This window comes from Osmerus mordax, chromosome 14 (assembly GCF_038355195.1).
Source record: "Osmerus mordax isolate fOsmMor3 chromosome 14, fOsmMor3.pri, whole genome shotgun sequence".
NCBI classification, from domain to species: Eukaryota; Metazoa; Chordata; class Actinopteri; order Osmeriformes; family Osmeridae; genus Osmerus; species Osmerus mordax.
The window spans coordinates 7,994,126-8,019,242 of record NC_090063.1 but is presented as its reverse complement, the minus strand read 5'-3'; the positions used below and the strand labels follow the sequence as shown (position 1 = coordinate 8,019,242).

The 25,117-nt window shown below is 52.9% G+C and overlaps 1 protein-coding gene across 1 annotated transcript in view; it reads left to right on the top strand.

The window, feature by feature from the left end:
* Positions 1 to 23,086, top strand: part of LOC136955915 (probable E3 ubiquitin-protein ligase HERC1) — a 35,366-nt gene extending 12,280 nt beyond the window's left edge. The window contains exons 25-79 of the mRNA XM_067249670.1: positions 82 to 130; positions 411 to 637; positions 746 to 943; positions 1,082 to 1,202; positions 1,324 to 1,564; positions 1,687 to 1,844; positions 1,953 to 2,114; positions 2,197 to 2,294; positions 2,410 to 2,508; positions 2,597 to 2,764; positions 2,864 to 3,103; positions 3,229 to 3,312; positions 3,430 to 3,655; positions 3,763 to 4,036; positions 4,326 to 5,134; positions 5,345 to 5,558; positions 6,243 to 6,412; positions 7,225 to 7,308; positions 7,800 to 7,986; positions 8,486 to 8,622; positions 8,921 to 9,129; positions 9,294 to 9,562; positions 9,771 to 9,823; positions 9,906 to 10,103; positions 10,281 to 10,446; positions 10,902 to 11,151; positions 11,312 to 11,537; positions 11,626 to 11,897; positions 12,021 to 12,148; positions 12,341 to 12,465; positions 12,619 to 12,837; positions 12,991 to 13,118; positions 13,297 to 13,496; positions 13,629 to 13,740; positions 13,882 to 14,013; positions 14,174 to 14,275; positions 14,411 to 14,584; positions 15,204 to 15,488; positions 15,628 to 15,693; positions 16,050 to 16,175; positions 16,304 to 16,442; positions 16,550 to 16,731; positions 16,885 to 17,040; positions 17,222 to 17,344; positions 17,521 to 17,623; positions 17,820 to 17,989; positions 18,116 to 18,248; positions 18,371 to 18,534; positions 18,657 to 18,826; positions 19,484 to 19,649; positions 19,759 to 19,835; positions 19,933 to 20,185; positions 20,383 to 20,535; positions 20,790 to 21,095; positions 21,254 to 23,086. Coding sequence (XP_067105771.1) covers positions 82 to 130; positions 411 to 637; positions 746 to 943; positions 1,082 to 1,202; positions 1,324 to 1,564; positions 1,687 to 1,844; positions 1,953 to 2,114; positions 2,197 to 2,294; positions 2,410 to 2,508; positions 2,597 to 2,764; positions 2,864 to 3,103; positions 3,229 to 3,312; positions 3,430 to 3,655; positions 3,763 to 4,036; positions 4,326 to 5,134; positions 5,345 to 5,558; positions 6,243 to 6,412; positions 7,225 to 7,308; positions 7,800 to 7,986; positions 8,486 to 8,622; positions 8,921 to 9,129; positions 9,294 to 9,562; positions 9,771 to 9,823; positions 9,906 to 10,103; positions 10,281 to 10,446; positions 10,902 to 11,151; positions 11,312 to 11,537; positions 11,626 to 11,897; positions 12,021 to 12,148; positions 12,341 to 12,465; positions 12,619 to 12,837; positions 12,991 to 13,118; positions 13,297 to 13,496; positions 13,629 to 13,740; positions 13,882 to 14,013; positions 14,174 to 14,275; positions 14,411 to 14,584; positions 15,204 to 15,488; positions 15,628 to 15,693; positions 16,050 to 16,175; positions 16,304 to 16,442; positions 16,550 to 16,731; positions 16,885 to 17,040; positions 17,222 to 17,344; positions 17,521 to 17,623; positions 17,820 to 17,989; positions 18,116 to 18,248; positions 18,371 to 18,534; positions 18,657 to 18,826; positions 19,484 to 19,649; positions 19,759 to 19,835; positions 19,933 to 20,185; positions 20,383 to 20,535; positions 20,790 to 21,095; positions 21,254 to 21,439 — 9,867 coding nt within the window. The 3' untranslated portion in view covers positions 21,440 to 23,086. The remainder of the gene's footprint in view (positions 1 to 81; positions 131 to 410; positions 638 to 745; positions 944 to 1,081; positions 1,203 to 1,323; positions 1,565 to 1,686; positions 1,845 to 1,952; positions 2,115 to 2,196; positions 2,295 to 2,409; positions 2,509 to 2,596; positions 2,765 to 2,863; positions 3,104 to 3,228; positions 3,313 to 3,429; positions 3,656 to 3,762; positions 4,037 to 4,325; positions 5,135 to 5,344; positions 5,559 to 6,242; positions 6,413 to 7,224; positions 7,309 to 7,799; positions 7,987 to 8,485; positions 8,623 to 8,920; positions 9,130 to 9,293; positions 9,563 to 9,770; positions 9,824 to 9,905; positions 10,104 to 10,280; positions 10,447 to 10,901; positions 11,152 to 11,311; positions 11,538 to 11,625; positions 11,898 to 12,020; positions 12,149 to 12,340; positions 12,466 to 12,618; positions 12,838 to 12,990; positions 13,119 to 13,296; positions 13,497 to 13,628; positions 13,741 to 13,881; positions 14,014 to 14,173; positions 14,276 to 14,410; positions 14,585 to 15,203; positions 15,489 to 15,627; positions 15,694 to 16,049; positions 16,176 to 16,303; positions 16,443 to 16,549; positions 16,732 to 16,884; positions 17,041 to 17,221; positions 17,345 to 17,520; positions 17,624 to 17,819; positions 17,990 to 18,115; positions 18,249 to 18,370; positions 18,535 to 18,656; positions 18,827 to 19,483; positions 19,650 to 19,758; positions 19,836 to 19,932; positions 20,186 to 20,382; positions 20,536 to 20,789; positions 21,096 to 21,253) is intronic.
* Positions 23,087 to 25,117: the final 2,031 nt, after the last annotated feature.

Genomic DNA, 25,117 nt, shown 5'->3' with positions numbered 1-25,117 from the left:
ATCTGTGTACGTGAAATGGGAATATGTTCCAGAAGGATTATTTTCATATCCATGTGACCCTGCTTTTCCTCTCTCATGTAGACAACAGACCAGTCCAGAAACTCTGCGGCGTCTTCCAAGAATAAAATGGGTAAGTGTGAACATGGTTAACATCCCCCCCTTGCTTCTGACTGGGCAGCTTGAACGCCGCGATCCACCGGCGACATTCAGAGGGCAGCGTTTTCAACGGGACACGTCACGTGACTAAACGTGCTAGGCCCACCTGTACACCAACTATTCGCACAAACCAAGCACATACGCAAGCGGAAATTGAGCGAAAAAAAAAAGGGTTTACCAATGGATTGCCTTTACAGCAGAAAGACCTCAACAACTTTCCCCGCAAACCTTCTCCACCACCCTGCACCCCCCAGGTCTGCCTCTGTGCTCCCTGGGCATCATGAAGGACGCCTGGGAGCGCCTGCGCCAGTGCATCAGCCCCACCACCTCCACCACCTGTCAGGGGGCCTCGGGCGGCTCGCCGGTCCTTAGCCAGGTCTTCCACTTCCTGTGCGATGGCCTGCTGGAAAGGGAGGAGGGCTGCCAGGCCAACCCCAGTGCCATCACCCTCGCCATGGCTCAGCAGCAACAGAGGGCTGAGGTACACTGACAGGCACACACACACACACACCACTACTCATGGCTTCCGGATGTTTCTTCTAGTTGGCCTCACCCTGCTTTGGTCTTCTTCTGGCCCTGTTGTCCTCAGATGCGTCTGGAGGCCATGTGCCAGATCTCCTCCTTCCTGGCGGAGATGGAGGAGAAGAGCAGCGGCTCGACGGCGCCCCCTGGCTTCCCTGGCCTGCTGCAGTCGGTGCAGCTGCAGTTCCTCTCTGGCTGCTTCGGCCTGGCCTCGCCCATCACCCGCTGTCTGCTCGGAGCCAATGACAAGATGCAGCACTACACTGTAAGCCCCCCCCTGGCACCTGCCCACATGCAGTGACCATTAGAGGGACGATCTGGTCTGTTCATTGGTCGAGCAAAATGTGTCGTGTGATGTCACAATGCGGTGCAAGTCAGTGATGGATGTTGCCTGCGTCCGCAGTCTGGCACCCGCTCGGCCTCCATGGCGGCCCAGAGGGAGCTGCAGGTGGCGGCGCACACCCTCTACCAGCAGGTGGTGCGCGTCCTCAGACAGAAGGTCCTCCTGGACAAGCAACAGACAGGTTTGTCTGCTAACATGTAGCCACACAGGTAATCCTCAGTCACTTCCTGTGCCGGTGGGATCGGAGCCATTAGGATGTAGAGCCACGGCTCTCTATCACCTCTCTCCGCCTCTCTCCCCAGGGTCCTCCCAGCACCTGCTGCTGGCGACGGTGTTTGTTTTGAACCTGAACTACCAGCCCGTGGACCTGGTGGTGGTCATCAAATGCGGCATCCTGGAGATCCTGTCCGCTCTGACCAACAACACGTGCGTGCTGATGAACCAGCGCTGGCTGGCCGCCTCTGTTTCGGGCCACCTGCTGCTGAGCGGCGCGGTGAAGCTGGCGTGCGCTCGCCTGCTCCAGATACTGGCCATGGCCGCCAGGTGAGCCTGACCGGAAGGGGAGTCCCGATCCCGGTGACAACTCGAGTCGTTCCGCTGGATATGCGGAGTCAAAGTGAAATGTCTTTTCCGTGTGCCCCTGCGTGCGTTGTGCGTGCGCTCAGCTCCTGTGAAGAGGCGCTGCCTGTGGACGTGTCCCAGTCTCTGATGGACGTGATGTGTGAGCATCTGCAGAGTCTCCTGCACTCTGTCCAGCTGCAGCAGGACTCAGAGACGGGCGCCGGCCAGGAGGGAGAGGTGGACAGAAGGCCCCGGGCTAAAGGTAAAAGGAACATGTTGCCATTGTTACCAAGGTTCAAGAAGTGAATGTGTGGAGATGTTGTGTTCTGCGTGTGGTTTGGTGACAAGGGACTTGTTGTCCATCGTGCAGGGACTGAGGTGGCAAGGAGCAGTCGCATCATTGAGTCTCAGCTCGCTGACTTCCTGGTGTTTCTGCGGCGTATCTTGTCGCTGCGCGTGACCAAGAGGATCTCCGCCTTCGTCAAGTGGATCGATCCACTAATGAGTATTATCTCCCACAAGTGCACTTTGGGTGAGACCTCATGCTCAGCTGATCTGCTTGGTTCGAATGATTCGAAGAAGTATTCCTTAACCAACGTCGATGTTTCCGTTAGGTTCGCCACATTTTCAGAATCTCCGAACCAAACTACTTGCATTCCACATATTGGAAGGCCTGTTACCTGGGTGTTCTGACTCGGCACAGATTCAGCAGGTAAAAACAAAAACAACACTAGTGTATAGCACCTGTACACAGATGTAGACTCTCACTAACTTATGTTTCTCCCTCCCTCTCTCTCTCTCTCTCTCTCTGTTTTTTTTTGTTGAAGATTGTTGATCAACTGTTTGGGCTGCTATCTGCCTATATGTGGGAGGAGTCGTTAGCCACAAAGAAGAATCAAGAAAAGACATCTGAGAGCCATATCAAGGTATCAGGCTGGTCACTATAACAATATCACCATTATTGGGGGGGGCGGAGATGTTAAAGGTTGGTGTCACAGTATCGTTGCGTTCCAGGAGGCCGTCAGCGACGATGAATGTATCCCTATTGGAGATTTCTCCTTGGACCCCTACAAGCTGATCTGCTGTTCCCTGGAGAGTGGGAACATCCTCTCCCACGGCTCGGGGGGGAAAGGTTACGGCCTGGCCACCACCGCCATCACTTCAGGCTGCTTCCTCTGGAAGGTAGAACACAAATCATTCTAGTAATTCAATTTACTGTTTCAAAAACCTGCCGAGTCATGACTGGGCCTCCTGACCATGTGGTCCCCCCTCTTCCCCCAGTTCTACATCACCAAGGAGAACAAGGGCAACGAGGGCACTTGCATCGGTGTGTCGCGCTGGCCTATCCGAGACTACAACCACCGCACCACCACAGACATGTGGCTGTACCGGGCGTACAGCGGCAGCCTGTACCACGGTGGGGAGCTGGGCCGGGCCCTGCCCTCCTTCACCCAGGGAGACACCATCACCTGTATCCTGGACATGGAGGCCAGGACCATCTCCTTTGCCAAGAACAACAAGGTCTGGAGCACACAGACGAGGCTAGACCAGACGAGGGCTATGGGTTATGGGATGTGCTGGGGGGGACATGCTATGTCATGTTTATCCTTGTACTGCTGCCCGCTAATGCGTCGTGTCTCTGATAGGAGCCCAAGCTGGCCTTTGAGGGTGTGGATGCGACAGAGCTGTACCCCTGTGTCCTGTTCTACAGCAGTAACCCTGGAGAGAAAGTAGGCACTGGAGGCTGAGATTATCAGCTTCAGTCGGTTCTCAAAAGACATATATATATATATCGGTATTGGCATTTACACCAATGAAAATAATCAAATGATTTTTGTGTCCCCCAGGTGGCCCTGCGAGACCTGCAGATGCGAGGCATGCCCAGCGACCTGCTGCCCGGGGAGCCCCTGTGCAGCCCCAGGGCCACCGTGCTCCTGGAGGCCACCGTCCAGCTGCTCCGCAGGCTGCACCCCTGCGCCCCCTGGACGCCCCACCTCAACCAGCACATGCAGGCCCGCCTGGAGCTCATCGGCCCACTGATGAGGGACGCCCGCCTGGCCAGCGCCAAGCAAGGTCTGCCAAACACACCCATGTGTTAAACCCCGCCCCCCCAGCCTACAGTGTATTACCAGAATGAACCGAAGCGAGGATGAAGGCTAACTGTGTCGTTTGTTCTCAAGGCGCAGATGACAGGGAGAAGGAGCAGGTCCTGGGGGAAGGTGGAGGGTCAGAGGCGGTGGTGGGTCCCTCCAGCCTGTCTGAGGAGCAGCTGGGCGCCCTGTGCGTGGAGGTGTGGCCGGCGCTGGCCGTGATCGGAGGGGTGGACAGCGGGCTGCGGGCGGGGGGGGTGTGCCTGCACAAACCCAGCGGCCGTCGAGCCACCCTGCTGGGGGTGCTGAAGGAGGGAAGCCCCCTGGCTAAGCTCCAGTGGGAGGACGCTGATCTCTCTGTCAGGTATTACACACACACGATGGTTGTGCGAAACCTCCATTTAGATCTTCACGTTGTTTCGGTTTAATTCCAATTTGCTTGTCTCTTGTCCTGTTGATTTCTGTCTTGATCATTTTTTTCCTTTTTGCCTCGAGCATCCTTCTGATCTTTCATTTCCCTGCTTTCTCCCCCCCCCCCCCCCCCCATATTCCTTTTTTTCTTCCTTTCTCATTTCGTCCGCCCCTCTCCACCCTCTCATCCACCTTCCACCCGTCTCTCCGTGTTGCATGTGCCGCCCCGTCACTAACCCAAGCTTCCTCAATTCTTGGTCACCCAGCGACACGCCGCTCTCTTCCCTGGAGCCCTGTGGCGCGCCCCAGTGTGACGTCACCAGACTCATGGAGCTCAAGCCCTCCGTCCTGCTGGACCTGATCCTCCTGACCGGCCTGCTGGAAGAGCGGGATGGGAGCCAGGGTCGCCCCCCTCCTCCTCCTCCTCCTCGCCCCCCCGGGAGGAGGAGCTGCTCCGAGGAAGAGAGCGTCCCCCGCGGCGAGCTGGAACGGCGCCTGGACGAGGACATGGCCCGCGTGATGTCCGACGACGGAGGAGGAGGAGGAGGGGGGGCGGCCGAGGAGGGGTGCGAGCAGAGGGCGGAGAGGCCCAAGGACCCTTCCTCTCCCCCTCCCTCCCCCAAAGCCACCAGTGAACCGGGTGATGAGCAGGAGATCCTCGCCTGCGCCCCCCCGCCTCCCCAGGCCGTCCAGCTGGCCAAGCCGGACGTCTTCTCCCTGGAGCTGAGAGCTGTCCGGGTGTCCTACCTCCTCCTGGGGGCCCTGAAGTCCCTGGCCGCCATCCTCAGCTGCGGCAGGTTCACCGACCAGCTCCTGGTGGCTCAGCACGACCCGGCGTCCGCCGGGCCCAGAAGCCCCGACAAGGCCAAGGAGGACGGCGCCGAGCTGAAGTCCGTCCTGCAGTTTGTGGTGCGCAGCATGGTGAAATGGGCCGTCCGGCCTTGCCCTATCAGGCAGAGCGTGTCGCTGGCGGATCTGGAGAGAGCTCAGATCATGATCTACAAGGGAGCGCTGAACAGGTCACAAGACAAAGGAAGCAAAGACCGGAAAGGTAATATATGTGTCTGCAAGGTGTTGGAATGTGCGGGGTTGGTTGATCTTTTCTCGCTGGTTTGGAGGTTACATACTGTACTACAGACAACACCATGACGTGCCTTTTGGAATTGAACTAGCATCCTGGGAGGAATGTTTGATGTCTTTGGTGATGGATTTCTCGTTTTGGCCCTGATGTGGATGTGCATGTGTGCTTGTGTTCCTCCAGAGTCGGGCCCCCGCTCCTCCTCCCAGCCCGTGTCCAAGTCCTCCAGCTCCGTGTCCCTCTACAGCACGGGCTCCGAGGGCACGGCCGTCTTCGGCCAGTCCAACGGCGCCTCGGCCTCCTCCTCCACCAACGACCTGGCCGCCTCCCTGCTCACGGCACTGCAGGCCGACAGCCTGGACAACTTTAACCCCTTCCTTCCCATCAACCTCCTGCAGTGAGTACTCCTCAGGGGTCAGAGATTGGCATCTTTGGGAACGTGGAAGGGGAAGGGATTTTTCTTTTTTTTACGCCGTTCAGTGACGCCAAACCCATCCGCGCTCAGAGGGTAGCTTAGTGGTCACTGACTGGCCTGGGTTGTTGTTGCTGCAGATCTGGGGCCGCCAACAGTGGCAGCATCAGCTCGACAGAGACCCAGGGGATGGGTGAGTGTGTTTGTGTGTGTGTGCGCGTGCGAGAGGAACCGTGCACTCTAACCCCCCCCGAGGCTGTGGTTGCGTGGCTCTGCCTGTCTGATGTGAGCTGACCTGGCTAACCTACTACCAGCTCCACCCCCGTCCCAAAGATGAGCACATAGGCAGCTCGTGGTAACACTACAGCGCCACACCCAGGAGAGCTCCGATTGAGAACAATTGGAGCGTGGCGCTGGAAACCTTGAAAGGGCTACTCACCGACGAACGGTGCAAATATTCCGTTAACAAGCGAGGGGGAAAAAAAGGCTTTCTTGGAAGATGTGTCTTCCTCACATCCCTCAGGGTTCCACAACCTTGCTTTTTTTCCTGCCCACACTGGATCCAGACCTTCTGTATTTCAGCTCTCTTTATGCATGAGTGTTGTGCCTTACTACCAAGCTCTACCACCCTGTTGTGTTGTGTCGGCTCCCCCCCCCTCCCCCCCATAGGCGGATGGTGCTAGCACGGTTCCCCACGCTGGCCGGCCTGGTCCATAGCCCCCCTATGCTGCACCCAGGCTTCAGCCTGGCCAGCTCGGCCTCCTGTGAGGCCTTCACAGAGCAGCAGACCAGCTTCCTGGAGCCGGGCCACAGTAGCACGCAGGCCAGGAGCGGCGTGGGTAAGATCAACCAGTCATGTCTTTTACAGCTCAGCGCCACAGGCCTACGGTGCTGGGTCAGTACATCTAGCGGGGTGACCTCATTCAGGAGGCATATTACAACTACAGCTTTTGATTCATTGAAATACATAGTCTACACTGTATATTATACATACAGCATACTGTATAAACACACACAGTATATTATCCAATTTGTCAAATCTTATTTTTCTGAACGGTGTAGTTATTACAGATAGCACTATATGTCAGGCATATGTTTATTTACTATAATATCGCTCTGGGTACCATCTGTCGGTTCTGCATGGTCTGAGATGTTCAGCTGTCTAAGACCAAGCTTCATTTTCGTTTGCCAGACACCTTCCTAAAGAAGCATGTGGTACAGTAATGCTTGTTCTGTGGAATGGCGGAATGGGTTTGTTACATTAACGTGATGGCCTGTGCACTCAAACACTTGAAAGGCATCATGGACCACCACTCCACTTTGGTGTTTGAAGACAGGATGTTTTTAACGTTCCTAATGGAACATTTGGTTTGGTTAGGCTGTAAAAAAAGATAGTGCACCCATCGGGTGGATTATCCTCGCCCTTAGGCCACTTAACTGTCCTTGCCACTTAACTCAAGAAACCAAGCACTGAACATCTTTTCACGTTTCCATTGACCAAATGAGCAGCACACTGTGAAAGCCTGGCTGAAATATCATTATGACACTCATGCCTGCAACTTCAGCATCTTATAAAACATTGACTTTTTTTTCTTTCTTTCTATTGTTTTTCTATACTTTGCTTCTTCTTTTTTTCTTCCCCAATCTCTAGAACGACCTCAAATGTTTGTCCCAGTGCGCTTGCTAGAAATGGGCTTCTCAATGAGGCACATCTACAGGGCCATGGAGGCAGCAGGTATTGCTGTGTGTGATGTCTTCTGTCTGCTGTGTGTGTGGGCTATCGAGGGCTGATTATTTCAATGCGTTTCCGTTTTATGTATCCCCCCTGGTCATCCCCGTGTTCCATTAGTGTCTCAATGGCACGGTCAGTCAATTAATGAGGTTTTTTTCGGAAGACAATCTGGCTACAGAAGAATTGTGTTACCTCCCTCTCAGGAGGAGTGTTTTGTTGAGCGGACATTTAGCTAACTGGATCATATAGCTATTCAGATTTTCAAAGCGTTTTTAAAACGTGCAAGCACAACAACAAAAAAAGGAAACCCTTTGACCTAATCTACAAGCCATTTTAGATGAAATCCTCACTCTCTGACTTCCCAGCTTGATGCGACAGCATCATTATAAACTCAGTTTATCCACAAATCTCCAAACCCTTAACCCATGGACCAATGTAACTCATCCTTCCATTTGAACAGTCTGACTTCCTGAACCAAACGTCTGTGATTGCAGGGGTCTCGGGCGAGGTGGACTCCCGCACCATCGAGGTGTTGGCCAGTTGGATGCTGGAGCACCCCCTGGTGGAGGAGCAGCTGACAGATGAAGGCCCGCCCCCGGGGGCCCCCACTGACACCCCCTCCCCCGATGGACCAGAGACTGTGCAGTGTCCTGAGGGGCCCAGCAGTGACCCCAGCGAGAGGTCAGGAGGAGGCTTACAGTCACCAAGAACATGGGCTTTGACAGGAAGTTCATTACAGGCTTTTGCAGAAGTCGTTATAATAATAATAATAAATAATAATAATGGAAGCTTGTTATGTGGAAGCTTTGTCCAAGTGTAGTGTATTGTAGTGTGTATAACTTTATTCAGTTATACACACCACAATACACCACGCCAGATAAGTTATGGACGTAGCAAATCTTTCCGCCGTGTAACGAAGGGTCACAACCCTTCATGCACACCTTGGCACATCAATTCACATTGGAAAGAATCCACCACTGGCAAAAGAATTATGCATCAAACATGTTTATTCCAGCACTCAGCAATTATAATTGTATGAGCACTGTAGCTATGTTGTTCTACTGTATTTTAAGCAGGCATCACAAAACATCTTGTATGTGCATTAGGAGTTGTGTGTAAGGACTTATGATGCCCTCAAGCGGCCTTGCGGGTGAGCATGACCGTGGTGTTCCTTCTGCAGTCTGCTGGCAGGCCTAGACTTGGTGGAGCGAGAGAACTTCCTGGATGTCCACCTGACTAGGAACAGGCCTCCCCCAGCCCGGCGCCAGCGCCACCCCACGTCAGGCCTGGGACAGAGGACCTCTTTCAGGAGAGCAGGTCTGCAGCGCTGCTGAGCTGGTCTCCAGTCTGGTTCACTGAACCATTCACTTCCAATCCTAGTCTCCTCTTTGTGCTTTCAATGGAACCTCTTTATTGAAGATGCCTTTTAGAGCGCTTATGGAATATTATATATATACAGTACCAGTCAAAAGTTTGGACACATTTTCCCATATATATATATATATATTATATTATAATATGGAATCTTATTATAACAACCCAAAGGATAATACTTTTTTCTTGTATTTATGTAACCTACTGAATTATATATTTCCCTCTCTATCTGTTCCACTAGACTCTCCATCGCCCAACCCCATCCCTCCCTTGTACAGGCAGGACCCAGGAGGTTCAAACTGGCCGGAACAGGCGGAGACGCACCCCTACGCGGCAGAGGAGGAGTCGGAGCTGGGCTACATGGATGACCCGTACCACGAGGAGCCCTACGAGGAGCTGCTGACCCCGGAGTTCATCAGCTCAGAGAGGGAAACCCTCTGGATGGTGGAGGTAGCTACAGTCAGCAGGTCAAACCCGCATCTCTCTCCCCCCCCCCCCCCCCCCGATATGTCTCCCATAAAGCTTAGTAACAGCAACGTCAGGTGTTCATCCAACCAGCCAGCCCAATCATGCTGTGTGTCAACGCCTAATCCATCCTCCTTTCCCCTTCCAAGGGTGGGGAGGAGCACCACGAGCACCATGAGATGGTGGAGTGTGAGCTGTGCAGCACCCTCACCCTGCAGTTCAACACCCACATGAAGCGCAACCACCCGGGCTGCGGGCAGAGCGCCGGGCGGCGGGGCTACCGCAGCACGGGGGCCTACGTGGACGGCTGGTTCGGGGGAGAATGCGGCTCCGGCAGCCCGTACTACCTGCTGTGCAGCACCTGCAGGGACAAGTATCTCGCCGCCAACCTGGGAGAGCTGGGCTCCAAGCACGACAGGTAATCACACCAACATCCAAGGCGCCTAGTCTAGACTACAGAGTTCTAACTTCAGTGGCAATTTCATAATTTTGAGAGATTCTAGATTTCTTTGTACGCAGTTTTAAGTCTAGATCAGAAGACCTGTGCTGTAGTATGTATACACCAGATGTATGAATGGATGTTTGTTTTTTTATCATGAGTGTTTTTTTTTGTTGCCTTTCTTCAGGATGAAAGGCCACGCCTCGGATCTGATTGGTCGTTTGGACAGTACCTCAGACGGTAAGTGTCCGCTGGGTCAAGCCCTGGTAAGCTACCCCAGTGCACGTTTGACTGTGTCTGTGTGTGTTTGTTCTCTCCATAGACGACTGGGAGCTGGGTCAGCAGGGTGACTGCGACGCTGAGCGCCTCACAGGCCTGGAGGACTTCGGCCTGCTCCTCAGCCCTCTGGGCCTGAGTGAGAAGAGGATGGTCCCTGATCCCATCTCCTTCTCCGAGGCCGACCCCCTGGGAGCCATGGTCAACACCACCAGCAACACTGAGAGGGCCCTGGTCCACAAAGGTACCGTTAGTAGATTTACCTAGCTATGAGAGGATGGCCCCATTCGATAGATGACGTTAAAAGAAAACGCGGTTTTACAGGCTATTTTGATATTTGATTTCGGACAACAAATGCTACCATATCATTCCAAGAATAGCAGAAAAACAGGACAGTTTGGTCGTTTTCTGGTGCATCCAGGGGCGGCCAGTGCTGAGCAGAAGGGCCCCCTCAGTCTGGGGGAACAGGCCTCCTTGCTACGAGACCCCCAGGACAGACTGCAGGCTTTGAGGCGGGTCACGTCCACAGCCCAGATCCTGCTGGCCTACAGCATGGTGATGAGGGCTCTCTCCCAGACCTCCTCCAGGTAACTGCATACCTACGAACCACCTACATACCTACAGTTTTTAAGTTTATTTCTATTTTACCAGCAGAGTCCCATTGAGATTAAAAATCTATTTTTCAAGGGAGACCTGGCCAAGACAGGCAGCAACGTAAAAACACATAGTTACAGACAGAAGAACACAGAATAAAATACAAATAATAAAAAACTATGAGTATGAAAACATTACTGGTACTGTACCTTCAATATCTTCCTACTCACCTACTGATGACTACATACTTGACCTACTCAACTGGTACCTGCAATATCTACCTACCAACTACTAACCTACTTACACTTCTTATCCAGCAATGTTATTTTTCGTTTCTTTGGGCTTTGACGATTCTCATTGGCTCAAGAGCTGAAAACCGTCCAACCGAATATATATACTGGATGTATAACGCTCTCTGTTTTCCTCTTTCACTTCCTGTCTGACCTAGTGCCTCAGTGAGTAGCCAGTCGAGCGGCCTGGAGGCCCTGGGCCTGGCCGACATCCGTGTCCTGGTGCGCCTCATGTGCTTGGCGGCGGCCGGCCGGGTCCACACGGGGGCGGAGCAGCAGGGGGCGGGCAGGGGGGCCAGCAGCGAGGGCAGCAGCTCAGCCTTCCTCAGCTTCCTCAGCTCAGCCATCGGCAGCCTGGTCTCCCACAGCGCCTGTGCCTACAGGGAGCTGGTGGACATCTGCACACAGGTCAGTACTCTGGCCACGTCTGCCTAGAGACATCGGGAATTAACCCATAAACCTGCTAATGTACATTTACACAAAATAGTTTAACTAGCATCCTGTCATTTCCCAGAATTCTAAAGTAGCTTCATCCAGACTCGTATCTACACTGACCTTTCCTGTGTAGGACCTTATTGCAGCGGCCACAGGGATGAACCTGGGGGCCATTAGTGACCCTCAGCAGAGGGCTCGTCTCAAGGGGGGGTCCCAACAGCAGCAGCGAGACTACAGGGATCTGACCTTGGCCATGACCCCCCCCAACTTCCTGGTCACCCAGAGCCTCGTGTGTCTGCTCACAGAGAAGGGCGTCCGCTACCGCTACAGCGGGGAGAGGATGGAACAGGAGATCAAAGGTGTGTTCAGGGTCTCTCAGCACAGGTCGGATGGTTTTAAACCCCATTTTAACCCTTCCCCCTCCCCTGTTGTTTCTCACTGGTCCAGACGCGGGAAGTCCAGGACCTTCCGTGAGCGCAGCTTCTCCTCCCCCCCCGGCCGGGGCGAGGGTGGGGCCCCTGGAGCTGGCCAACGCCCTGGCAGCCTGCGCCCTGTCCGCCAGGCTGACCAGCAAGCATCGTCAGTGGGCGGCCCAGCAGCTGGTCCAGGCCCTGGCCGCGTCCGAGAGGGACAACCCCCCACGTCCCCAGACCTACAGCGACATGGCCGGCGACCTGCGCAAATGTCCACTAAAAAAGTTGGAGGGACATCATGGCAGGGTAAAAGAATAATAACAAAAAAACAAACATCTTTGCTAATACAATGACACGTCAGAACCCATGTTAAGGGGAGTCATCAAGCCTGTGTGATCTCCTGTATGTGCTTGCTCGTGGTGTTGTTAGGTCACCAGCTGCTTGTGGAGCAAGGAGCAGGGCGTGCTGGCCACGGGCGCTCAGGACGGGGCCGTGCGGCTGTGGGACGTCAGCCAGCACAGCACAGACCTGCTGCGCACGCTCTCCTGCAGCAGCAGGTCTGACCACATTCAGCACGCAAACACCCAAACACCAACACATGCTAGCTAGCATGACTAACGGGTCCAGCCTCAACAGTGGGGCAGTAGCTGACCCTCATGACACTCACTAGCTGTTGCCTGTTGTACGTCCATCTAATGCTTGTCCTGTGTTGCCCCCCCCCCCCCACACACACACACACACACACACAGCGAGGACAGACAGAGTTCAGAGAGAGCGGGCGGGGCCCACCTGGTTTCGCCCGTGTACTGGAGCGCGGGGGGAACCCTTCTCGCCGCCTTCCACAACAAACTCATCAACATCTGGGCCATTAGCGGTTAGTCTGCTTCGCCCCGTGTGTGTCTGGACACCTCACAAGACCTTTCAAACAAGACAATCCTGAGGGCTTCGCGTCGTAACAAGTAGTGCACATTTTCAGTACGTGGTGTGTATGTTCGATGCTGATTCTGGTCGTCTCATTGCGGTCCAGGAACTGAGGGTCACGTGGAGAACCAGGCGTCCTGGGTGACGACCCTGGGCTGGGTGCAGACCTCCAGCCCCTTCCCTGGACAGGCGGGCGTCTGCCCCGACAGCCCAGCAGAGAGCCTGCTGGTGGGCCGGCTGGACGGCTCCCTCTGCTGGCTGCAGGTGTCACCGCAGGACCTCCACACCGACAGCACCGAGCTGACCCTTTGTCACAGGAAAGAAGGTGAGATAGCCTTGTCAAACTGGCTCTGTCCGAACGCTCTTGTACACCCCTCGCACAGGAACGCAACCACCGTATTTGTCCCATAGGATCTTAAATGAGAATGGCATGAATACTTGACCTAGTGGCGGTTTCTCTTTCTGTTCCTTCCCCTAGCCCCTCAATGTGTGGCTTGGCACAGTGTGGACAAGCCCTTTGCAGTGGGCTATCCCGACGGCAAGATCCTATTGGCCTCCGCTGGATCCTACGAAACTGATCAGCCCCTACTGCTCTCGGCCTTCCCTGTGAGTCAGCAACTTTCCCCCCTGATACACATCCACGCTTAGAGACTGCACACAACAGACCGGTGTGCTTGAGTGGGTTTGTTATGTGTGTGTGCGTGTTCAGTGCGTGAGTGTGTGTTGTCATAATGATAACATTCCCTCCCTCCCCCCTCCTTCCTTCCGCCCCTCCCCTCCCCAGGAGTGTGTCAGCTCCCTGAGGTGGGACCCTACAGGCCACCTGCTGCTGTCCACCGGCCGCTCGGAGGTGGTGAAGATCTGGGGGCGCACGGCGGGCTCCTGGACCACCCTGCACTCCCTCTTCCACACGGGCACGGTCAACGTGGTGGAGTGGAGCCTGCTAGCGGGCAGAGGGCCCGAGCCCCGGCTCATGATGGCAGCGTGAGTGGACGACGTTCAACTGTACCATGCTGAGTTCATCCTCACAATTTTACCCCTTTAATCCTCCCCCCCCCCCCCCCCCCCCCCATCAGGTTTCAGTCGCTATTTACATAGTTCTGATTGTCTTCCTAGGGGTTGCCAGAATGGGCTCCTGTATGTCTGGACATTGCCTCAAGGGGGCACTAGCGTATCAGTTCCCAACTTCCTCAGCGGTTCGTCCAGCCAGGAGAAGAGTGTCGTCAAGGTCAGTCTGTCTGAACCCTGTGGTATCACTGACTCACTTAATTAACGAGTTTGATTAATTAGTTATATGTATTGCACCATGTGATTGTGATCTAGGCTGACATTGACCCAGTGTGTTTCTGTCTGGGATTGCTTTCCTCAGCGAGGCAGTGCAAAGTGTGTGTTCAGACTGAGCGGGCACATCACAGCAGTGAAGACCCTCTCGTTCTGCCCCAGCGGGCTCGCCCTGGTATCTGGAGGGATCGGAGGGTTACTCAACATCTGGTCTCTACAGGTGAGACAGCTTTCATTAACTTCATCTTCATCAGCCTCGTTATGTTCCCTTCTGTCATTCTACTTTGCTAAGAAGCAGATTTAGTATAGTTATAGTGTTAGTGTTCTACAGTATGTTCTAATCCATCCCCGTTTTAACCACCCCCACTCCCTTTCAAAAGGATGGTTCAGTCCTTCAGACTGTGGTGACAGGCCTGGGCTCAGTGGTCAGTACCACCTGGATACCAAATGTAGGGGTGGCTGCCTGCTCCGGGAGGTCAAAGGTAAAGTACATTTTTTACAAATATTAAACCAAAATAATAAAAATTATGCCTTAAAACTCTGTGTTTAAAAACACCAGGGATAATGAAATTTCCCTCAAAAATGGGTGTAGATGACATGTTGCTCCTCTCTTCTAGGATGTTCTGTTGATCCTTTGCAACACTGACTGGATGTCCCAGAATCACGTGCTGGCTTCCTGTCGCACTGTGCTGAGGACCCAGGGCATCCTGGGGCTGAGCCGGGCCCCGTGCATGGCCGTGTTCCTGGAGAGGCTCCCCGTCCTGCTGCATGAACAGTACAGCTACGAGAGGGTTAGTACTACCTGCCTTACTCACTGCACCATAGTAACTGGAGTTTTACTCACCTTGCAAGACAGCTGGATTCAAGAGATCACAACAACGGAGAATCCATGCACGTTAAATTAGTATTTTTTTTCCTCGTTTCCAAGTACGACTCCCCAGATGGTTATGTAACAAACGGTTGTGTGTAACAAACCATCTGGCGAGTCGAGTTGTTTCCTGTTGTTTTTGTCCTGATTTCTTTTCTTGTGTAACTTTGTGACGTGTTTTTATAGACCGTCTAATCGACCTTGGTATCTGTGAAATTGCTGGAGGTCTGGATGCAAGCAGGCCATATCTCTGTGCCCTCTGTCTGTGCCGCTCTCTGTTTCTCTCTCTCTCTCTCTCTCTCTCTCTCTCTGTCTCTCTCTCTCTCTGTCTTTCTCTGACTATGGTTCGCTCTCCCTTTGTCCCCCATCTCTCTTTCTCTAGACAAGGTTAATGGGTCCCAGGGGAAATGACTCACATTGGCTGAGTAGTTTGCCACCTCGCTGGGTCTTAAGGACTGATCAGTGATCTGTGTCTGTCTGTCTGTGGGTGTCTGTCCCTTTGTATTGTATGTGCGCTGTGTGTGTGTCATTCCATTGGGCAGAGCCATGTGATGGCCGGCGACCAGCTGGTCCACAGCCCCTTCCTCCAGAGCCTGGCCTCTCTGACAGTAGGGCTGTCTCTGGAGCAGCACTTGTGTCGCAGCCCCCGCCCCCCCCACCACGCCGGCCTGGACACGCACGCCTGTCCCCAGGAGTGGACGTGGCTCTCCTCCTTCGCTACCACCGTGAAGACGGCGGAGGCCATCGCAAGGGGAGTCGCATTCCCAGAGTCCTTCACTGTTCCCGAGTTCCAAGAAGCGGGGGCCACTGAGATCTCCAAACCCTTGGTAATTGCATCTGTGACGTGTGTGTGTGTGTGCGTGCGTGCCTCAGCAGGGAGGTCTGACTCACAAGGGGCGCAACCAGCATCTAGAGACAAATTTACATGATAATTTCCTGTTGACAAGCTTCTATTTCTGTCACTAGGACAACAGCAAGTGGAGTTTCATGATGGACGAACAGCTAATGTCATGGGCCACCACCAGACCTGAGGTAAGGCGTCACATAAATCATGTTCATCTTACATATACAAATAGGATGAGCTTAATTATGCTTGCTTTTATTTTGCTTTTATTTTGCTTTTATTTTTCCGCATCACAACATTCTGTCTGTACATAAGTCCAATGGAACTGACAACGCCCTGCCCAAGGTCAGCTCATAGCAGAGATTCGTCACCGATAGTTCACGTTGCTATTGTTCAGCGTTTGAAAGGAGTCTGCATTCCAATTCCACACCTCACGCTCCCAATGATGGAGGGTTCCCACAAACATTTCCTGCCTGCAATTGTTCCTTCTGTGGGGCCGCCACGGGTTAGCTTTTGCGTCTGCTCCTTGATGTGTCCCCGACAGGACTGGCAGCACGGCGGGAAGAGCGAGGTGTACCTCTGGGGGAACGGACGCCACGGGCAGCTGGCCGACGCGGGGACCAACCTCATGGTGCCCACCCTCGCCCCCTCTCTGTCCCAGACACAACAGGTGCCACAGAGACCCAATGACAATGCTCTTGTGAAAGTCATGTGACTCGATCCATGTGTGTCAGTGGGAGACGCGTTCCCTTGCCCAGTGAGTGACCCGCGGTGTGTGTGTGTGTGCTGCTGTGGCAGGTTGTGTGTGGGCAGAACTGCACCTTCCTGGTGCAGGCTAACGGGACGGTGCTGGCCGTAGGGGAGGGCAGCTACGGCAGACTGGGCCAGGGCAACTCGGACGACCTCTACGCCCCCACCATCATCTCCGCCCTGCAAGGTGATAACATCCGGACATGTTTCTGTTATTTTGTTTCACTCCTGTGACTATGCGGTCTAAACAGTGGTCGTTCTCTCGTCTAAACCACGGTCCCCCCCGCCCCGCAGGCTACGTGGTGACCCAGCTGGTGACGTCGTGCGGCTCGGACGGCCACTCCCTGGCCCTCACAGAGACAGGGGAGGTGTTCAGCTGGGGGGATGGCGATTACGGCAAGCTGGGCCATGGGAACAGCGAGAGACAGCGTCGGCCCAAACACATGGAGGCTCTGCAGGGGGAGGAGGTGGTGCAGGTAAGGACAGGACACGTTCAAAAGCTTTGTGGTCTATTTTAGGATGCGTGGTCGTGTGTGTGTGTGTGTCCAATTTACATTTCAAAATAAAAGCGTGTGGAAATTCGAGGTTGATTTAGCGTAACTGATGGGGTGTTTTCACCCCTCCCCCAGCTGGCCTGTGGGTTCAAGCACTCTGCCGTGGTCACGGCCGATGGCAAGCTGTTCACCTTCGGCAGTGGAGACTCCGGCCGCCTGGGTCAAAGGTCAACTTCCAACAAGATGCTTCCTGAGAGGGTGGCAGCGCTGGAGGGCTACCACGTAGGACAGGTAAGACTCCGGCGGGACACCGTCACTGCTTTGTCTTGGTGGGGGGGGGATCTGTCTTCCGGGATCCATAAGCTTGATAAGGACAATCAAAAAAAATGACAGGAGTGTAGCCACAGTAGTGCTCGTTCAGATCCACTGCTTGTGTGAGTGACTATACAGAGGTTCTCCCCCCCCCCCCCAGGTGTCATGTGGTATCAACCACACTCTTGTGCTGTCCTCTGACGGCATGACTGTCTGGGCGTTCGGGGATGGTGACTATGGCAAACTGGGCACTGGGCTCTGCACTGTCAAGTGTTACCCTCAGGTACAGCCTCCTACTCACACTGTCATCACCACGGCATTCAGAACCTTCAGAACATTCAGAACCTTCAGAACATTCAGAACATTCTGAACCTTCAGAACATTCTGAACATTCTGAACCTTCCCAACATTCTGAACCTTCCCACTCACAACATGAGACTGTGTTGTGGTTTTCTCTAGAAAGTGGAGCCTCTGTGTAACAAGGGAATAAGGAAAGTTGGTTGTGGAACCCAGTTCTCGGTGGTCCTGGCCAATGACGGACACGTGTACACCTTTGGGCAAGGTAGCCATGGCATGAATGTCACCCAGTCACACACACAGGTCACATGTCACACAGGCTGGAGAGGGTTTGCCACGCCAACACATTCACCAACACATTATTAGCACACCGACATTATCAAAAATTGAACCTTTTTGTATATATAGAAGGACCCTAAACATGTCAGAGTCTTACATATTCATGTGTCTCTCCGCCTCAGAGCGTTTGATAGGCCTGCCAGACTCCATGCTAAAGAACCACAACCGGCCCCAGCTGGTTCCAGCGCTGGAAGGGGTGTTTGTGGAGGACATTGCAGTGGGCTGTGAGCACGTACTGGCCCTCTCCTCCACTGGTGATGTTTACGCCTGGGGCTGCAACTGTGAGGGTCAGGTACGAACCAAGCTGACCGGGACACACTGAAACGCAGCCAGAGAGTTTGCTGTTTCATTCTAGTTTTGTGTGTGTATGTGTGTGTGTGTGTGTGTGTGTACCTGTGTGTGCATGCGTGTGTTTCAGTTGGGTCTGGGCCACTCCAACCCAGTGAAGGAGCCCACCCTGGCCACAGCTCTTCAGGGGAAGAACATTCGACAGATCTCTGCTGGCCGCTGCCACAGCTCAGCGTGGACCACGCCCTCCGCCAAGGCCTCAGGTACACACAGGAGCATGGACACTGGCATACACACACACGCACACATGCCCTCCCCTGGTCTGTGTTTGCCTGGCCTCCATGCATGCTTAACTGTGTGCGTGTGTGGAAACCCTGTTCCCCAGGCGCCTCTCTCCAGCTGGGCCTGCCCCAGAGCGTCCCGCCTCAGTACAACGCTCTGAAGGACTGCAGCCCCAAGGTCCTCAACACGCGCCTCCGGGTCCTCTTCCACTTCTCCGACCTCATGTACAAGTCCTGGAGACTGCTCAACCTGGATCCACGCAACCAGGTAACCGCACACTCCAGAGACACGCGCGCTCGAGTCAGTGCCGGTTGTCACCGTGCGCAGGTGCCTTCCTGCGCGTTGTCGGGATCTCACCCTCTGTCGTCGTCCCCCCCGCCTCCCTCCAGCTGTCGTCATCGCGCTACAGCTCGGGGACGGCAGCTATCGTCCAGGGCCAGCTGAGGGGGCTCCTGTCCCCCAAGGTCAACACCCTGCCCCTGGTCCGCTCCATCGGCAGGACCATGACGCAGGGCAAGACCTACGGACCCCAGATCACCGTCAAGAGGATCTCCACCAGGTACATGGACCACACCCAAACTCCTGTGTCCTGTAAACTCCGGGATACACACACACTCCTGGGTCCTACACCCCTGGGTCCTACACTCCTGGGTCCTACACCCCTGGGTCCTACACCCCTGGGTCCTACACACCTGGGTCCTACACCCCTGGGTCCTACACCCCTGGGTCCTACACTCCTGGGTCCTACACCCCTGGGTCCTACACCCCTGGGTCCTACACACCTGGGTCCTACACACCTGGGTCCTACACACCTGGGTCCTACACCCCTGGGTCCTACACACCTGGGTCCTACACCCCTGGGTCCTACACCCCTGGGTCCTACACACCTGGGTCCTACACCCCTGGGTCCTACACACCTGGGTCCCACACCCCTGGGTCCTACACCCCTGGGTCCTACACACCTGGGTCCCACACCCCTGGGTCCTACACCCCTGGGTCCTACACACCTGGGTCCTACACCCCTGGGTCCCACACCCCTGGGTCCTACACCCCTGGGTCCCGCAACTTGGATCCACAAAGCCGGATCCTACTGTACAACCCCCTGGGTCTCGCTCCCTTGGGTCCTACGTCCCTGATTTCCCACTGCTTATTCCGGTGACGTCTCCCTGATCCCCTCTCTGTAATCCCACTGCATCTGTGCCTGCCCTCCCACCAGGGGCCGCTCCAGCAAGCCCATCTTTGTGCAGATCGCCAGGCAGGTGGTGAGCCTCAATCCCCTGGAGCTGCGCCTGCCGTCCCGGGCCTGGAAGGTGAAGCTGGTGGGGGAGGGGGCCGACGACGCGGGCGGGGTGTTTGACGACACCATCACCGAGATGTGCCAGGTACGTGGAAGGGCCCCGGCCGACAGGGCCGAGGCTGCCCATCGGTCATCGGCCGGCGTAGCAATCTGGAATGTGTCGGGCATAATCATGTCACTGTTTCTGTGCCCAGGAGTTGGAGTCGGGCGTGGTCGGCTTGCTCATCCACACCCCCAACACCTCCACTGATGTAGGCAGCAACACTGACAGGTACTGTAGCCTCTCAAGTCCACTACGGAAACCCATATCCGCCCTGCCTGTAATTTGGAGTTTTGTGATTGGCTGAAATCTGCCTCCTCTGCGATAGGTTCCTGCTGAACCCTGGGGCAGTGTCTGAAGAGTACATGGTCCAGTTCCGCTTCCTGGGGATCCTGATGGCGGTGGCCATCCGCACCAAGAAGCCCTTGGACCTGCACCTGGCCCCATGGGTGTGGAAACAGCTGTGCTCCATCCCCCTGGGCGGGGCGGACCTGGAGGAGGTGGACCTGCTCACCTACCGCTCCCTGCTAGGCATCCTGCACCTGGACAACACGGGCATCACGGAGGACAACTTCCCTGTGGTGAGAGAAAGGCAGAGAAAGGTCGCTAGGACGAGAGCAGCTTGCGCGTAGAATCCCAGAAAAGGAAGGTTTCCGTTTTTGTAATCTTTGTTTCTGTTCCCCGTCTCCTTTGCCATCTTCTCCCCTCCTCCGTAACTCCTCTCCATTGCCTCTCTGTCGCTCTCTCTCTCTTTCCCTTCCTCCTTCCCGACCTGCAGATGATTCCCCTGGACTCGTTCGTGGCCCACAGCGCCGATGGGACGCTGGTGCCGGTGGTCCCTGGAGGCCAGCACATCTCCTTGAACTTCTCCAACAGGACAGAGTACGTGGAGAGGGCTCTGGAGTACAGGCTGCACGAGATGGACAGACAGGTAGCAGGCTTGCAATGTCCCTGGCGTTGTTGTCCTCCTTCATGTTTTGTTGTTGTTTTTGCTGTTGCTTGTGTTTTTGTTGTTGTGGTTGTCATGCACACGACTGCCTGACATCATCTTTTTACCCGTTTGCACCTCCACCCGCCCCACCTCATTTTTTCACCTCCGCCATTTGCCCCACCCCTATCTCTGCGGGCCCAGATGTACCGGCTGTTTACCTGAGCAAACCAAGATGTTGTTGCCATGTCCTGCAGGTGGCAGCAGTGAGAGAAGGCATGTCCACCATCATCCCTGTGCCCCTCCTCTCCCTACTCACGGCTCGGCAGCTGGAGCAGCTGGTCTGCGGCTTGCCGGAGGTCTCCGTGGAGATGCTGAAGAAGGTGGTGCGCTACCGTGACATCACCGATGGCCACCAGTTGATTGGTTGGCTGTGGCAGAGCCTTGAGGAGTTCACCAATGAGGAGAGGGTTCTCTTCCTGCGCTTCGTATCGGGCAGGTCCAGGCTGCCGTCCAACCCTGCCGACATCACTCAGAAGTTCCAGATAATCAAGGTGGACAGGGTAAGACCTTGTTTACCAACGCTCGCATGGTTTCATAAGCCACGGACGCCAGAGGACCATTCACAACCCCACAAAATGATCTTTGGTACCACAAGAAAACATGACGGATCATCTCGAACCTGAGCTTTAATATATTGCCTCTTTTTCCCCCCTCCCAGCCCATCAATGGTCTCCCCACCGCCCAGACGTGCTTCTTCCAGCTGCGCCTACCTCCCTACACCAGCCAGGCCATACTAGCTGAGCGCCTACGCTACTCCATCCACAACTGTCCCTCTATAGACATGGATAACTACATGCTGTCAAGGAACACAGACCCTGCGGAGGGCTCCGATACAGAGTATTGACTCCTCTAGTTGACACACAGGAACAGGTCAACATGGCTCCCATTACTTGAAAGCACAAGCTTGCAGGTTGTCTTTTTTGTTGTTGTTGACTCCTCTCTTGTTTTCCTTATTGTTGTTATTATTATTATTATTATTAATAATAATGTTTTGGTGCAATATTCCTCTCACTGAGCACTCTGTCAGTGATGTGACAATAATCTTGAGTGCGTTCTGATTGGACCTCCCTCCCAACTGTGCTCTGGTTCGCAACATACCTTTTTGTTGTTGTTACTAAGCGTTTTAATAAAGGATTCAAGCCGTTTCTGCATGGTACAGAGTTCCATAGACTTTGTTCAAGGTCTTTTTTTTGTTTTATCAAGACGGTGCATACTCTACTGAAACATTTATTCAAGGAAAACTGCACTAAAACATCGCCTTAAATGGCAAGAATTGCTATCCCTGCTGGAGGAAATGTGATTCTATCAGTGCTACTATTGTGTATAGAAAAGCTGTGAATAATGACTGTCCTTTATTGCCATGGCTGGCATGACCTGACAGAATGTCAGGTTCTAGACTACAGTACTGTGGTACTGTGTCCTTGGCAGACGTAGAAAACAAAGTATACACCCATTTGTCTGGTTTATACTGACCTTGTCAGGTTGCAGGCTTTAGAACTCAATGTCAGAGTGACATGCCAGCGGTATTGAAGTGTCAATCAAGCAATCATGTGACTGACACCAATGTCGGCGAGAGTGAGGCAGTGTTGACACACTGATAATGGGTCGAATCCCAATGGAATTTCTTTTGACTGTTAGCGGTGTGTCGGATTTACGTAAGTTTTCAATTGAAACAGTGGATTTGCTAAAGCGGTGCAAACTCACTGGGCTGCACTGAGAGTCAAATCAGGTGCACCTTGACGGATGTGACAAATGAGTCAGTGCTGTTGCTGACATTAGGTGTGGAAGCCAACGAGCCTCAATCCATGAGAAGGGACACACATACATTACAAACACAATGTATTCTGACCTGTACTATGAATGTATGTCCAGCAATGCCATGCACATATGCACTCAACAGATTATCTTTTGCCAAAACTGTACTGTACTGTAAAATTCTTTGTAGCTACGTGATCAATGGGTTTTGGCATTTTTGGCAGTTGTGAAAAGTGTAATGAAACAACAAATGCTTTCCCCCTACAAGGATGGGGGATATGAGATGTATTTGAACACAAAAGTCAAGCTATAGGCTGCCTATAGATTAGAATTTTCAGGCTTAGTATACCATTTATTTATTTTTTATTATTTTTAAAGCTTGGTTTCAAACATGCGTGGAGAGGAGAGACTCAACCACCTACTTCTGTATTGAGGCTTCAGTGACTGTGCTGTGTGGTTTATTATATAGTGTACAATTGAGTTTTTATATTTAAGCATTATCGGGTGTTTTCCCATGAAGGTTTTGGAAATGTTTTCTTTCCCTTTTTTTCTGTATTTTTTTTTTTTAACTCAATGATTCGATACTCCTGACAGAGAACCTGGATCTTTACATAACAGTGGAATGGATTGTTTTGGTTGTTGTGATGTAAAGTGTGACGCACTTTAGAACATGTGTACACTTGCTTGTGCAGAAAAAAAATATATATTAAAGTGGAATTCTGACTTCAAACTGAAATTTGCTCTCCTTGGTCTCTCCCAACATTGGTGTTTTGTTGTTTTGAATCTGAATGCAATTGGGTATTATTTTGGTCATCACAGCATCAAAAGGACACAACCAGTCATTCGTATTCTTAGCTGCACAATCAGTGCAGCTAAGAATACTCCAGTTCAATTCAGGGTTACCTGTTTGATTGAATGTTTTTCTAAGGAAAGTGATCGGCAAATATCTTGTTTTGTTGGGCCGTATTCAACTTTCTTTTTAAAATATTTAAGTAAGGAATTCGATGCAGCTTTCCTTACTTGCTGTACGAAGAAAGTGTTTGGTCACTGCCTAAAAATGTTCCACAAAACTCAATGGACCTCTGACAAGTTGGCCCCTGCAGTCCTGGATTCACAGCATGACTCCAAGACGGACCATAGAAGCCTCACGGGACACAATCAATGACCATGATGAACAATGATTCCTCTCCCTCATCCACGGCTCTCTAGTACTTGAACACGACACCTCTCCATATGTAAGTGATTGAGTCAAATGGAATTGCTGCATCCTTTCCCCACCATGTCTAACCTCCACTGCTCTGGTGCACGTCTCAGATCCATGGCCCCCTGTGATGTGATCACACTGATGAATGGGCCTGGCAATGAACCAATGAGAGGAGCCGAGCATGACAGAGGCGATGGCTATCCTTGACTCAACACTTAGAATCATGGGAATGGGCAGCTAGTTAATACTGGGATGCATGACTAGTAATGGGTCATCTCTCATCTACTGTACACTGCTCCACACTATGTAGACAATTGCAGTTTCAAAATGTGGGAATGAAACGGGCTTTCCTTTGATTTGTATATAGCCTTCTGGATTTTATCATAGCTTAACCACAAAGACCTTGTAAGACTTGTCAAAATGTTGCTATCAAATATCTAACACACACACACACAGATGAAGGGTAATGCTAAGTATAGCCATCAATAGCTTGCTCTTAATTCAATTCATCTGAGTCTGATGGTATTTGAGGAAGCACGGTCAATGGTATGTCTGTGATTTGTCAGTGTGACAAAGGTATGCCATGACCTTATTACCCCCCCCCCCCCCCCCCCCCCCATGCAGTAGCTGAAGCATGCTCTTACGGAGGATTCAGCTTTAATCCTCGTAATTGGGGACAGGGCCAAAGGGCCATTTTCACAGTATGAATTTCTCTGTCCATCGATCACCGTAATTACAATAACATTAAGAAAGTCCAAAAATAAAATATGTCAATGTATGTATGTCAAGTTGGATTGTAGTTAGGTGAGTTCAGCTTCATTCAGGGCCAAAAGGTTGGAAGTATTTGAGTGGAGAAGCTTATTGTGTGTATTTGCCACAGGGGAACTGGATAGTTATGCAGCTGTGAATGACCTTTCACTGCATCTCAACAAATAATCTGCCCCAAATGCACTGTGTGTGTGCATGTGTGTTGAGGGAGGGAGCTACGAGTTTTTGCTGGTTTGAAATTATTCAATAAAGACGGAGGGTTCTTTGTCCTTCCTGAGATAAGGATTTAAGCTTGATCCGCACGTCAAAGGTTGTGTAATAGGCTATGAGAAGAATGGCAAAACAGCAGATGAGATAGCATGCCCACTGCCCTCTAAAGATTAAAGTAGCCAACAGCTGGGGCAGCGTGCACACACACACACACTCACTCACTCAAAACCCTGGTATTACACAAATGAATTATAAAGTCCGAACTTTTCATCTTATTTAGACCAGTACCAGAACAGGGTAATAGGCTGACCTCAGATGATCTTTGATCTCTGAGGATCTGGACTGTATATTCCCATCTGTCCTCTCCGTCGTCGTCGTCATCTGCCTCTTGTCCGGGGGTCGGGTCGCGGGGCCATAGTCTAAGACCATTGACAAGTTGTGTGTTGCTGTGTGACCTTGAAGGCCCAGTGCATGCAGTGGTCATCTCTACCGATGTTAATGGTCACTGATGCAAGATATGCAGCTCCTGGTGTTCGCTGATCATGGCTTGATTTGAGAACCCGACAGTATGAATAAAGTATTGTA